The 13821-nt window shown below is 56.8% G+C and overlaps 1 protein-coding gene across 7 annotated transcripts in view; it reads right to left on the minus strand.

The window, feature by feature from the left end:
- Positions 1-1121: 1121 nt before the first annotated feature.
- Positions 1122-13821, minus strand: part of TOM1 (target of myb1 membrane trafficking protein) — a 58200-nt gene continuing 45500 nt past the window's right edge. For 2 of the 7 annotated variants that reach the window (XM_037845994.1, XM_037846000.1), the window contains 9 exons: positions 13563-13696; positions 11800-11833; positions 11342-11435; positions 10520-10640; positions 7036-7111; positions 5026-5079; positions 3583-3642; positions 2110-2152; positions 1122-2028 (listed from right to left, as the gene is read on the minus strand). In XM_037845994.1, coding sequence (XP_037701922.1) covers positions 1883-2028; positions 2110-2152; positions 3583-3642; positions 5026-5079; positions 7036-7111; positions 10520-10640; positions 11342-11435; positions 11800-11833; positions 13563-13696 — 762 coding nt within the window. In that variant the 3' untranslated portion in view covers positions 1122-1882. The remainder of the gene's footprint in view (positions 2029-2109; positions 2153-3582; positions 3643-5025; positions 5080-7035; positions 7112-10519; positions 10641-11341; positions 11436-11799; positions 11834-13562; positions 13697-13821) is intronic. The other 5 variants (XM_037845997.1, XM_037845996.1, XM_037845995.1 and 2 more) reach the window with 5 other exon arrangements.

The following is a 13821-nucleotide window of genomic DNA, read 5'->3' on the forward strand; positions in this document are numbered from 1 at the left end:
CCTTCTGCCAGGAGGCCCATCTGCAAGCTCGGAAGCGCAGCCTGGGCCATGAGCCATCCCGAGGGCAGCCGTGCCCCCACCCCACCATCAGGCCCGTTTGGGTAGCAGCATCCCCACCCTGTAGCAGGCTCCTCTGGGCCTGCCCTCAAGCTCCTTCCCTTGCCCCCACTTTCCCTGGAGGGCTGGTGCCGGGCCTGGTCCCCCGGCTCCTAGCTCTAGACCATACCTCAGAAGTGGTGCCACCTGCCCAAGGCCTGGTGGGAGCCGGATGCCTGCTCCGAGGCAAACCCTGCCAAAGGCCTGGAAGCCCAGGCCCCTCGGGACCCAGGCATGCAGACTTCTCGGCTCCTCCTGCTCTGGCCTTTCAGGCAGGTCATGGCTCCACACCAGCCGCCTTCCCTCCTACCACCAAGGGCTGGGCCAGGCAGCTCCAACATGCTCCCAGAAGACGGTGGCACCCCAAGACTCTCAAGCTGCCACTCTTCCTGCAGTGGCAGTAAGATAAGGACTTACTCCCTGTGGAATTTGCTGTGCCTGATGTGTTGCTCAGTGCCTCAGCTGTGTGGGCAAGTCATCTAAACTGAGCCTCAGTGCTGTCGTCTGAAAAATGGGTACAGAGAACTTGCCTACACATAGTGAACAATTGTGCCTGTCCTCCTTCCTCTGGGGCAGCTCACACGACCCATGAATCCCAGCCTCAGTGCCTGTGAAGTGGGGATGGGAAATGAACTTCTGGGGTTGGAGATTCCATGAGATGGCATCTAGCCTGGTACAGTGCCAGACACCCTCCCTGCAGATCCATTTCTGCAACACACAAATCCCGTCTCCATGTGCTCCCTCCTCGTGACTCATGAGCAGCTGTTGTGGGGCAGGAGCTGGTCCCCGCAGGACAGAGGGAACAACATCACTCAGATGGAGCGTGAGGAGCCTCTCGGCAGGGGAAGGCATGGCCGGAGCATACGCTGTGAGGGGGAGTGGGCTGTGCCTGCTCAGGTGCTGCTGCTCCAGCTACACCACCTGCAGGTGCTCATCTCCTGGCAGGCCCCAGCCCAGCTCCAGATAGCCCTTGCCACTGGCGGGGCTGAGGAGTCACGTCCCACCTGAAGACTGAACAACGCTGCTAGCATGCTCTTTCTACCTTTAATTGGGGATATGAAAGGCATCTCTCCCAGTACAAGGGGATCAACCAACATGTGGGCCCCAGTGCCCAGTGGAGCCTGTCCAGGTGGAACAGAGGAAAAATGGAGGAAGGAGGCAGTGGGGGTGGTGGCAGGGGCCACAGATGCTCCAGGCATCCCCCTGAAGCGGCGCCCTGCAGTGGGGACTGCTGGGGTCTTGTCCTACCATGTGCAGCTTCCTACCTGGCCAGGGTGCCACATGGAGGGCCACCACCCCTGCCCTTGATAGTGAGCCCCCACCTTGGGGCTCCATAGTGTGGAATGGACAGGTGGCTGCGGCAGGGGGCTTTTGTCACCTGCTTCCAGCAAGCCCTGGCCTGGCAGTGTCGACTAAGGGAGGCTCCTCTAGGGTGGGCCCATTGGGGGGGGCATCAGTGGAGTCACACTAGGTCAACCCCTCTGCCAGTCTGTCATGGGGCCCCCCATTCTCAGCAGAGTTGTAGTGGTCTATCAGGGTAGGGACGGAGGCAAGGGGGGCCAGGACCCCAATATAGCAATGGCCTGACCCCCCACTCATCCAGCCGCCTCCCCACACCCCCAGGCAGCACAGCCCAGCTGCAGCTGGGGCAGCTCCATCCTGGAGGAGAGAAAGGGGGGAACAAGCCACCCCTGAAGCAGCCTAAACACCAAAGGAGGGAAGAGAGGCCCCCGCCCAGGGGTGTGGGAGCAGCAGGGACCGGGGCTGCAGGTGCCAGGCCTGGCCCTCATAAGGCAAACAGCATGTCATCATCTTTCTCTTGGCCCTTCTTCCGAGGGGCGGTGCCACTGGGGGGCTCCTTGGCTGAGGGGCTGGAGAGGTTGGGTAACCGGTCGGCAACCTTGGCCCGTTCTTCCAGGAACTTATCAAATTCTAGAGGAAGGAGAGAGAGGCAGGGGTGGGCTCCAGGTGAGAGCCTGGGAGGGGGCAGGTGGGCAGAGGCCAGAGTACTACTACCTTCACTGGTGACGCCCTTAGGCTCTTCAGCATCATTCCCCTGGGAAGGCAGAAGGAAAGGAGGTGGAGGTTAGCTGGGGCCCAGGGTGCGAGGACTCAGCCTGGCACTGCAGGGCGGGTGGGGTGGGGTGGGGTGGGCGTGACAGCTCAAGCACTGCCCAACCTGGGTGGTTCCAAATCGGGTTCTGCAGTCCTTAGCTGTGAGGCCCTGGTGTCGCCTAACATCTCTAAGCCTCAGTTTTCTCCTCAGTAAAATGAGAATGAACACACCAACTTACAGGGAGGCTGGGATGCTAAGATGGGATGATACGATAGAGTGCCAAGCTCAGGACAGGTGCCCAGGAGATTCTCCATAAACGTTAATTCCTTCCCTCCCCCCAGCATCAAGGGGGTTGGACATCTCACCCGCACAGTGGCAAGGCTGACAGCTGGGGACAGAGGGCAATTCACGCTCAAGCTGGGGGCTGGGGTGAGGCTTCTGCCACCAGACAGAAGTGGCCAGAGACCCTGCTGGGAATGGGGGCTCTTCAGGGGGTGCAGCCCCCACCTGACCTCTGCCTGGAATGTGCCACCTGCTGCTTTGCCAGAGGAGACTGGCCTGGCTCAAGGCACAGGGCTGCCGTGTGGGCCAGCCTGGCCTGACCTGCGGTAGAACTAGTCTTGACCGCTTGAGAAGGCGGCCTCTGGGACTGGGGGCGCCCGGGTTCTCTCATCCTCTCTCCTCCTTTGGCATCCTCCCTCATGCATGGGCTGAGCATGAGGGCGGGTGCTTGGGGAGTAGCTGACTCTGATTCCTGCCCCTTGCACTCATGGCAGGTGAGTGGGTGTGGGTGTGGTATCAGAGCATGGGGGTTTGGAGCCAGACTGCCTGGGTTCAGGGTCCCCATCTCCTGCCACCTGCCTGTCTCCTCCTGGACACTTCCCTAATTTGGATCACTTATCAGTCTCCTTATCTGTAAAAGGAGGCTGATAATGGAATTGCCCTCTGGGAGTGGCTGGGGGACTTCAGAGCTTAGCGCCATCACAGGTAATCCGGGTAATCCGTTACCCACTCTAAACCTTTCCAATCCTGCCCACAGTGAGCCAGTACTCACCGGGACCTCCCAATTGGAGTGTGCTCTGGGAAAGGGAGAGCGCGAGCCCCTGCAAGGGAGCCGGGCTCAGGCCAAGGGCAATCAGCTGCCCTTCTCTAGAGGGACATGCCCAGGAGGAGGCAGGCAGGTGGCAGGAGAGGGGCCCCTTCCAGCTGCTGAGATGCTCCTGTTAACGCTCTCCCCTCCTTCCCCGCTCTCCACCCTGCTCCCTTCAGGGTGCTGGACCACTGTATCCTGGCTCTCTGGCCATTCACTGCCTCATGAGAAAAATGGGCCCCATCCCTCAAACTTCCCCTTCCCAGCGCTGCACCCCACCTGCCAGGGGGACGAGGAACAGGCTGAGCCTTTGCTCTGGCACTGGGCGGGCCTCACTTACCACATCAGTGGACAGCCACTGCTCGATGTCCTCCATGAGGCATGCCTGGGTGACCGGGATCTGGAAGGAGGGGCAGGGGGTGAGGCAGGGAGGGGCAGTGCACTAGGGGACCAAGTGGAAGGCCCCAGCATTGCCTCCGTCTCCTCACTTATGAAATAGGGCCAGCCGCCTGTCCCCTTCTAGACCCCTGACATCTCCTCCTCAAGATGGCTCCTGGGTTGCCCGGAGAATCTGAAGATGTTCCTGCCCAGCTGCCTGCTTCCCACGACTCTGACCACTGTGCCAGGCTGAGGGAGAGGGAGCTGCTGGCAGCAGATGCAGGGGATGAGGGTTCCGGGCTAGAGGAGAGGGACTGCAAAGGCCCAGGGCAGGGACTGGGCCCACCCAACAGTGCGGCCCCAGCCTGGGCTCTAAAGGCCCAACTCCACCGCAGGTGCACAGGGAGCATCTGACAGGTGAAAACGTGAAGCCCAGGGTGGGACATTCTATCCACCACCGTGGTTGGGGCGGGCCAGGGGCCACCAGGTTCTGTCTCCAGAGTTCATGATGGAAAGGCATAGATACAGAGCCAGAGGAAGGAGGTGCTGAGTTGGCCAGAGGGGCCAGGCTGCCCCGTGGAAGGGGCTGCTACACTTTGGGCCACACAGACATGGACTGGGCTCGGCCGCAAAGGCTCCTGCATGGGGGCTGGAAAATCCAGATGGAGGTTCTGGGCACAGACTCTGGGCAGGCTGTTAACTTCTTTGAGCCTCATTTCCCCCATCTTTGGAGTAAGGATAACAGCAGTACCTACCGTCCAGGTTGCTGGGAGGATTAAATGAGATAATGGATAGACAGTGCTTAGCATAATGCCGGCAGGGCAGATGCTCAAGAAATGCCAGTTACTGTGGTGTGACTTTGGGAAAGAGGGAGGACAGTCTATCTCCAACCAAACGAGTTCAGTCCCCAAGCTCCAAGACCCAGCCCCTGAGGACGCCCTCTGGGCAGCAGCAGAGCCCAGACAAAGGCGGAGCCGATTTCCCAGGCGGCGGCAGCAGCAGCAGGAGCATGAGGTACTCCGGAAGGCCCACACCAGCTCCCACAGCTCTCGATGGGCACTCTGCCCAAGGTGGGTGAGCTCCAGGTCACCTCTCGGCTGCCAGAAGGGCCGCAGGGGCCTTGCTGTGGAGTCCCGAGCAGTAACAAGCCCTGAGAGGCCGCAGAAGCGAGAGTGGAGGGAGCGGGACCCTACTGAGTGCTGGGCTGACAGGGCTGGGCCAGCTGGGAACGAGGCAGGGGCCCTCAGCAGCCCAGGCAGGCACACACCTCCTTTCTGCTCCAGGTCTCCTTTCAGGTCCCACTCCCTCAGACAGCACCGCCTCAGCCCCAGTTTTCCCTGAGTAGGGACCCCTGTGCGCAACAGCCCCCAGCTCTCCGTGTGGATGGGGCCTGGCCCCTCCTCACCATGCCTTGTCTCACCATCCAGTCACTGAGGCTCTTCTCGCTGCTGCCTGCCATCTGGGTGGGAAAGAGGCACACTGGGGTGGGTGGCCAGGGAGGGCCGGCCCCTGGAGGGCGGCAGCCTTCTCCAACAGGGACGCTCCTTGGCTCAGGAGGCCTGCTGCCACCCAGGGAAGCTGCTGTGGGGTGTGTGTATGTGTGTGTGTGTGTGTGTGTGTGTGGTATATGTACGTGGTGTGTGTGGTGTGTATGTGTGTGTGGTACATGTGAGGTATGTGATGTGTATGTGCTGTGTGTATGTGGTATGTGGTTATGTGGTGTGTGTGTTGTATATATGTAGTATGTATGTGTATGGTGTGTATGTGTGTGGTAGGTGTGTTTGTGGTATGTGTATAGTGTGTGTGGTGCATGTGGTAGGTGTACGTGTGTGTGGTGTGTGTATGTGGTATGTGGTTATGTGGTTGGTGTATGTGTGAGCATGGTGTAAGTATGAGGTGTGTATGTGTGCATGGTGTATGTAGTGTGTATGTGTGTGGATGTGGTTATGTGGTGTGTGTGAGTGTGTAATATGTATGTGGTGTGCATGTGTGCGTGGTATGTGAGTGTGGTATGTGTGGCATCTCTGTGTACTTATGTGGTGTGTGTTATGGTATGTGGTGTTTCTGTGCATAGAGTGTGTGGTATATATGTGTGTATGTGTGTGTGTGGGGTATGTGTGGTGTGTTTGTGTGTGTGTGCGGTGGGAGTGGCAGCAGGTAAAAGGGAGTGAAGGAGGCTGCAGAGGGTTCTCACTGGAGCTGAACCACAATACTCCTGGGACTCCAGGGCCCTGAGCAGCCTGGGCCAAGCTGGGAGAAAATTAAGAAAGATTCTCAGCTCTTTCCAAAATGATCCCAGAGGGTGGGCCTGCACCAGCCTAGGGTGGCAGAGCTGCAGCCGTTAGCTGGTCCTGGTGGCTCCCAGGGGATTCTGTCAAGCACCCAGGTTTCTAGAAACATTGGTTTCTCCAACGCATATGTGTCGGTGAGCATTTAAAGAGATGTCCCAGAGGAGGTGGAGGGAGGACTGGAGCCTTACTCCCAACCCATCCCTCCGTGACTGCCTTTGGGCTGTGCATGCAGGAGGCGCTCTGGGAATGACGTAGAAACTGGCCTGTGCGGCCCAACAGCACAGGACTTGTGGGGCAACGATGGCTCCCACAGAGTTGGCAGAGCACTTATTTCAGTCTTCTCCTTTGCTGCTTGGAATCATGTTCTGATGATTTAGTGGACTAAAGCTTTTACCACCCAGCCAGACTTACGTACCTTGGGAGCAGGTGTTTGCAGACATGGTTATAACAAAATTATACCCTGGGAGTTGCTTCAGTCTCTCAAGTTATGGGAGATGACTGAGAGAAAATTTACCAGCTTCTGCTTTTCTGCAATTGGAGTTGTGTGTGTGCTTTCCCTCCCTGGGACCTGACTGCAAGGTGATGGAGTGGTGAGAGCATCGGAGCAGGAGCCAGCAACTAGAGGGCTGGCTCTAGTTCCAGTCTCGTCCCTCTGCCGACACACCGGCAAAACAAACGGTCCTCTAGAGAGGCCGTGAGGGAGAATAGCGACTGGCCGCTAACTCTTGTGCCAAGCACTTTAAGTGCATCCCTCATGCACACTATTATAAACTATTATAAATAGATACTACTATAAACCCCAACTTGTTGAGGAAGAAACTGAGGGTTGGAAAGATTAATAATTTGCCCAAGGACACACAGCTGGTTCCAGGTAGAGCTGGGATGTGAACCCAAAGCTGCTAGACTCAGCTCCCTCACTTAGACTCAGATCACAGCCCTTGCTCAACCCCCGATTTGCTGTGTGACCCTGGGCAAATGACTTACCCTTCCAACAGTTTCCTCAGCTGTAAAATGGGAATAACCACCTCAGTTTCAAAGAGCTGGCCCACAGTGGACCTAGCCGGGGAGTAGTCCCTTGCCTGCCTCTGGACAGGCCCCACGGTGGCAGGAGGGCCCCTGCTTACCGCTCCAGTGCTCTGCTGCCGGGCGTCGAGGGCTCCAGCCAGGCCGTCTGTTGCTTGGGGAGCTTCATATTTTACTCTGAAACACAGAGGCAGCCGCCGCCATTAGATGCTGCCCTTGTCCTACCTGGCATGCCAGCTGATGCAGGAGGGAGGGGGTGTGGGTGGGGACAAGTTGGGCTCACATCCCTTGTGGGCTCGGGTCATGCCTCATGCCTGGGTAGCAGGTGGCACGGGCTGGGGACTCCCGCTCTCCAGGCCTGCCTGGGAATGGTAGAAAGGGTCTCATTTCTGCCTCTGGACAATGGGGTCAGATCTATGCCCTGTGTGACAGGTGTCTGCAGAGGCTGGAGATGTCAGGGGGGTGCTACTGGCCAAAGACCTAGACCAAGATCACCAATGGCTATAACCAGATTTGGCCAAACCCCAGGGGACTGAGAAACAGCTCCAGTGACCCCATGCTCATGCAGAAGTCTCATCTACAGCCCTTTTCTGGAGCAGCTTGCATTTAATAATTTTATAAATTGTGATTCTGTATAAGGTTGCATTTGAATAGGGAATTCCATTCTGCTGCTGAAGACCAATTTGCACTAGCTAGTGTGCACTGGCTCCCCAGCGTGAAGAGTAATCACCCCAGCCCCTCTCGGTCTCAACAGGGCCATGCTGAAGCCAACCTTAAAGCCAGGGCTGGCAGAGATGTGTGTGTGTGTGTGTGTGTGTGTGTGTGTGCACGCGCTGGAGGGTGGGGGTGCTATAACCTCTAGGAGAACAGCTTAATATTCTGGCTAAATGGGGGGGTAGATGGGGTGGAGCTGGCAACGAGGAGTGTGCCAATGACTTAGCAACGCATTCTGACCCAGAGAAGAGCTGCTAATTCAGGTTGTGGGTGCAGCCAGGTGGTTGTCTTGCTCTAAGATGTGCCAGGCGCCTTGTGGAAAAAGGCAGGGCAATGCATAGCCAGTCTCAGGGATATGCAGAAACCGATGCCTCCCTTTCAATCAAAAGAATTACACATTCTTTCCTAATTCCTTGCACTATCTCTGCTTTTCTCTCATGTACCCACACTCAGGCTGAAAGCCCCCTTGGGGCCTTGCCTGCAGTGGAGCTGTGCACCCCCTCTGGAGGAAGCCACACAGCCTGCACAGGGCTGCAGACTTCCAGTGCAGGGGGCGGGGACTGTTGCTCAGATGGTCCTCAGGAGGTGGCTGTGTGCGGGCAGGGGCTGGACCTGGGCCACTTGGGGTCACACTCATCAAAGTGCATCATGGAGGGGAGGCCGCTGTCACAGCAGTCCTGAGGAGGAAGTGGGGCATGTCCTCCAGGACAGCGTGTGGAAGCAGGTGAGGAGGAGCACCCCCCCTTCTGGTGTCCCTGCCTCGGCCAGCCGGGCCACCCCAGCCACTCTCCCCAGTCTCCCTGGTGGAAGAGCCTGGTCAGCCTGAGAGGGTGCAGATGGGAGTGAAGTGGGGAGCCAGGCAGGCTGAGTGAGGTGTGTGCCAGACACCAGGAGCACAGAAAAAACCCTGGAGGATTTGAGAGCCCCAGGGACAAACAAGGCAGAGAGACAAAAGGCAACCAGGAGAGCTAGAGAGCCACCTGAAGTGGAGGGCAGGATAACAAAGGAAAGAAGAACTTGATGCTGAGGCAAAATGCTGTCCCTGCTGGAAGTTTGCTGCTGGGGTGGAAACCAATCCCCAAGGTAGGCCTGAGAGAACACCAAGGACCTGAGAGGGTACAGGATGCCATTTCAGCTGTGGCCAGCCTAAGGCAGTTTCAAAGATGCAAACTTGATTAAAAAAAAAATTCCTTCCCATGCTCCTTACTGCTAACATTAGGATAAAATCTAACTACTTTTGTGTGGCCCCCCTGGCCCCTGCTGCTCCCCCCAGCATCCCGCTCACTTTTCCCACACACGCTCTGCACGGGGGTAACACAACAGCCGCACCCCCTTGGCCTGCATCACAGGCCTCGCCTGCCCCTGAGCCTTTGCATGTGCTATTCATGTGGGTTTGGCCCCTGCCCCTAGTCCTGCCCTGACTGCCCTCTGCAGAGTTCCATGTCCCCCTCCTCCAGCTGTCCACAGTGCCTGGCACATGCCTCCAGGATGGCACTTAGCACAGCACAGAAACATCACTCTCCCTTTGAGACTGCAGGCCCGAGAGAGCAAGTTTCAGGTTTGCTTTTTCTCTTTTCCACTAGGGTCCAGAATGAATGCTCACCAAAGGAGTGAGGGTGGGACAGCAAACCTGTAGCCAGGCAGTTGAGCCAGGCTGGTGCCAGGAGCTCTCTGGTGTGGCCAGGGTGCTGCCTGCTGGGGCCTAGGTGGACAGACCACCCTCCTGGCTGCAAGTCCCGCCAGACTCATTAGCTGCCATCGGCAAAGGAGTCACAGGCAGTGCCCCTTGCTCCATGGCAACCGTGAGCTGCTAGTCCCCGAGGCGCCTGGGCTTGGGAGTAAGGACTTGGCCCTGGACTAAAAATACAGGCTGGAGTCCTGGGCTGGCTTGGGCCAGTGGGCAGGTGGGTTGGGGCAGGAGAATCCTCGTTGGCCCAGGCTGGCTGCAGCCTTTCAGATCTGACCTGGATGTGCCAACTGGGAAGGGTTCTCCAGGAACTCCTGAGGTCCACAGAAAAACTGAGGTGTTTCCTGGAGTGTTCAGACACCAGAATGACCCAGTACGGGGCTGGGTGGGATCTCCTAGCATAGGTCCTCTTAATCCAGAGCTTTTCTTGGCTATAAGAATCCTGGTGGTCCACTGGGGGTCAGAAGCAAAAGGCTGAAGGAAGGAAAAAAAAAAAAAACCACCAAGCTAACTGCTTCTCCTGACAAGCCTGGATGGGGCCAATCCCTGAGATGTCCAGGGAAGGGGCTGGGCTCTGATGGACACCCCCGGCCACATGCCTGTCACTGTCAAGAGCACCACCTCAAAATGGACAGTCCCCAGGGAAGGACAGAGACCCAGCTCTGGTGCCAAGTGGGTAGATCCGAGTGGGGCAACAGGACTTCTCTGGAAATTATAGGCGACTACGGAGCAACAACAATGGCTTGGTGAAACCCTGGAGATTTACCGGGAACTTGCCTGCCCCTGGAGGCCTTGGTTCACGGTGTAGGGCACAGTGGAGAGATGGGATGGGGCCAGAGACACTATGTTTTAGAACCAGAAAGCCCCAGGCTCCCAACCTAACACTGCCAAATGTCAGTTGCCTGACCTGGGGCAGATGACCCAGCTTCCCAGTGCCTCAGTTTCTTCATCTGAGCAGATGAGGTGAGGTTAATACCACATGAACAGCCTGGCCCACAGCTGGTGGCTCTCCAGTCCATGCTGGGCTGACTGAGGGAAAAGAAGCTCTTTCCAGCCTGAGGGGGTATGGGCAGGGGGCTCTGTGCTTTCTCACAGTATGCCCACCAGCAAGCCAGGTTTGGGGACTCCAAAAGGCTCTCCCCTGACACAGAGCAACCTGACCTGCAGGGGACCAGGCCACTCACTCTTTCCGTTGGTCTGCCAGCGAGCTGCCCCGCGTCAGCGCAAACATGTCAAACTCGTCTTCCAGCTGGCCGGAGGTACCCAGAGACTGCAGGCCGGTTCTCACACTGCTGGATCCCAGGCCTGGGGGGACAGAGAGGCTCACGTGAAGGATCTGCCCGGCTGTCCCGGAATGCTGAGCTGGTGCCAGGGTTTGGGGCTGGTGAGGCAGCCAGGAGGGGGGATGTGGGGCTGGGGGCAGGTCACTTCCTCTCTCTAGCTGTAGTTTACGCATCTCAGAGGGGGAGATACAGTCATCTCCTCCCAGGGCTGAGCAGTAGGATAGTGATTAGATATTTAATTTCTCAAGAACTGTAGTATTAGTGATTCAAAATGGGATCTTAATTCTTTCCTAGAGCTCGGTGTGAAGCAGGCAAGCAGTGACACTGAAAACCATCCCAGGGATGGTGGTAGTGGTTGCTAGCACTCATTCAGAGCCCGAGCATTTAGTAACTGCTTCAGTCCTCATAACGACCTGTGAGGAGGGTCCTGGTGCTACCCTGTTGATCTTGTGCAAGGTCGCCCAGGTGATGTAGGCCCTGGGGAATTTACAGTGGGGGTGGGCAATCACAGCGGGATTTCTGAGGTCCAAGGGGGCTCAGGAATTTGTGCAGCGGGGAGTTTTGTTCCAAGTGCCCAACCTTGCTGCCAGCTTCAGCAAGCATGACTCATTTGGGACCTCAGCTAGGTGTGGCTGGGATTCTGCTGTTGGCCATCCCCAGAGCTGCAGGGGTGTCAGAGCACCATAAAGTGCCCCTGGCATGGTCCCACAAGCTGCCACTTACTCATTCCTGCCAGCTGAGACGAGAGGTTGCTGGTGGTTGCCGGGTCAGGGCCCATGTCGATCAGGTCAGTTGCCGGCTCGGCCTCGCTTGGGGCCTGGGGGGGGAACAAGATGCCACGATCATCCTTCCCACCTGTAGCCTCGGTCCCTTCTACCCCACAGCACTGGGCCCCACCCTCCTTGCCCAAGGATGTCACCAAGGCCCCAGCAACTATGGTTAGGAGTCAGGGAGTTTTTCTTCCTCCCCTTTGCCTCTCAGCCGGACCCTCTGGGAGGCTGGTGGTGCAGCCTTTTTTTTACCTTAAAGGGACAGTGACACAGAGTTAGAAGGGGACTTCCCTATGAGCTGGATAAGAAGGCATAGCCTGCCTAGGATTTCTGGGGAGGGAGGTGAGAACAACCCTACTTGCTCCCATCAACGTGGGCATGATGTAGTTCCAGAAAGGAGAAGCCTCTTACCTTGGCGATCTGGCCTGTTCGGAACCGTTCAAACCTACAGGACAGAAAACCTCTGAGTCAAGGAGACGGTTAAGAGAGGCCACTTTGGCACAGCCAGGCAGTGCTTTCCAGACCATGGGTATCCAAATCAATGTGCTGGGTCACGATGAGGGTGACAGTGCACCCTGGTTTGCCACAGACAAACAGTTTATGCCTGCTGTGCCCAGGGAACTATTAACAGTGCCCCTCTTTCACGTGCAAAAGTGTCCCAGTTTGGATTATCATTTATATGGCCACCTTATTCATGACCAGCATTAAACAAACATGCAAGCACAGACTGAAACAAATAAGAAAACTGGAACACATGGTGCACAAAAAAGGTAAGTGCTATTTTATACACCTATATATGTATGTGTGTGCACACTCTAGCGTCTCTGGAGTGGTGTAAGAAAGATCCATATTTCTTACACTGCTTTATGGGGCCTTAAACTACCCTCAGGCAGCCCAAGAAACTGGTGAAATGGACCAAGAAGAGCCTGGTCTGGGATCCTGGCCTTGTCACTCACTAGTTAGGTGATTCGGAGTAGATGATTTCACTGCTGGGCTTCAAGATCCTCGCCTATAAAAAGGGGGTAACTATAGACCTGCCTCCACGGTCACTGTGAGGATCAAGTGAAGACACGGGGCAAACTGAAAGCACCAGTGACTGCCAGACCTGAGGACTGTGAGTGTTGGCGGCACCTGTCAGCCCAGTGTAGAGGGGTGGACACGCTGGGCTCATGAGCAGGAGAGGCCAGTGGATGTGGTCCACAGCAGCTCAACCCCATTCTCGACTGAAGTGGAACCTCAGTGAGGGCCACTGATGGACACACTTACAAAGATGAACAAGGCACCGGGGGAGCTGGAACCACTGGGATCCTGTACCGGACACCCCAGGCTGCTAAGTGCTCCACAGGCATCATTTCACCTTCTCTCTCAGCTACCTGAGGAGGTAGGTACCATAACGAGCCTCGTGGTAGGCATGCTGCCTCCCAGGAGTGAGCATTTCTTCGCCCTTCTTTTGTAACAGCACCTAAGTGTTCCTTTGGGGAATGGCTCTCCGCCCACTTCACATGATCCTTGTGGGACTGTCATCAAGGGGTCCTCCCCCTCCCTCAGTGGTGGGCACAAGGAAGCTAAGCCAATCTGAGTCTTTCTTGAGGATCCGACACTTGAGCAGAATGATGCAAGGATGGGAAAAAATTTGGAGCTGATTCATGTACTGATGCCGGCACCCTGGGGACATAGTCCAGGAGTTTTTGCCCTCAAACCCCTGAGCTGCCCTGGGATCTGTCCTTTCTGCCCTGTTGGGAGGCTGTACGCTTCTTTGGATTCCAAAAGCTACCCAATTAATAAAAGCTATTCTTCTCATAAATTCTTTTTTCTGCTTAAGTTAGCCAGAAGCCCTTTGTGAAGCTAGTAAATGGCGGAACAGCAAAGACAGCCAGGCCTGTCAGTGCCAGGGCCTGTGCTCTTGGCCCCCACCCACTGCCTTCTCCCAGGGATGGACTCAGGGGCCCAGGTGGCCGGGCCTACTCTGGAAAGGAGACGTGGTGGGAGGAAGGATGGGGAATCATGTGCATGCTGGAAGAAGACAGCTGAGGGAAAATCCACTTGACGGCCTGCCTTGTGTTCCAGAGCGAGAAGAGAGAAGGCTCAGCCCATGTGAGGAGACCAGGAAAGCAGGAGGAAGGGAAGGGAGAAGGGGGCACTTGGCCAGAGGCTGGAGGAGGTGGGGAGGTTACCGTTCATGGCGCAGGAACACATTGTTGAGATGGTCGTTGATGATGAGCAGCTCCTCTGTCAGCTGCTCGTTGGTGATTCGGGGGATGAGCTCTAGCACCCGCTGCTGCATGGCTCGGCACGTGCAGTGGAGCTCCTGCCCAGGAAGGAAGGGAGAAAACCACAGCTGCTCAGAGCAGGCCACCTCGGGACAAGCTCGGGCCCGGGCATGTGATAGAGGAGGGAGAGGTTTCCAAACCGGACTTCAGGGTTTCATGGTAG

Source organism: Choloepus didactylus, chromosome 8, assembly GCF_015220235.1.
Source record: "Choloepus didactylus isolate mChoDid1 chromosome 8, mChoDid1.pri, whole genome shotgun sequence".
Lineage (NCBI taxonomy): Eukaryota > Metazoa > Chordata > Mammalia > Pilosa > Megalonychidae > Choloepus > Choloepus didactylus.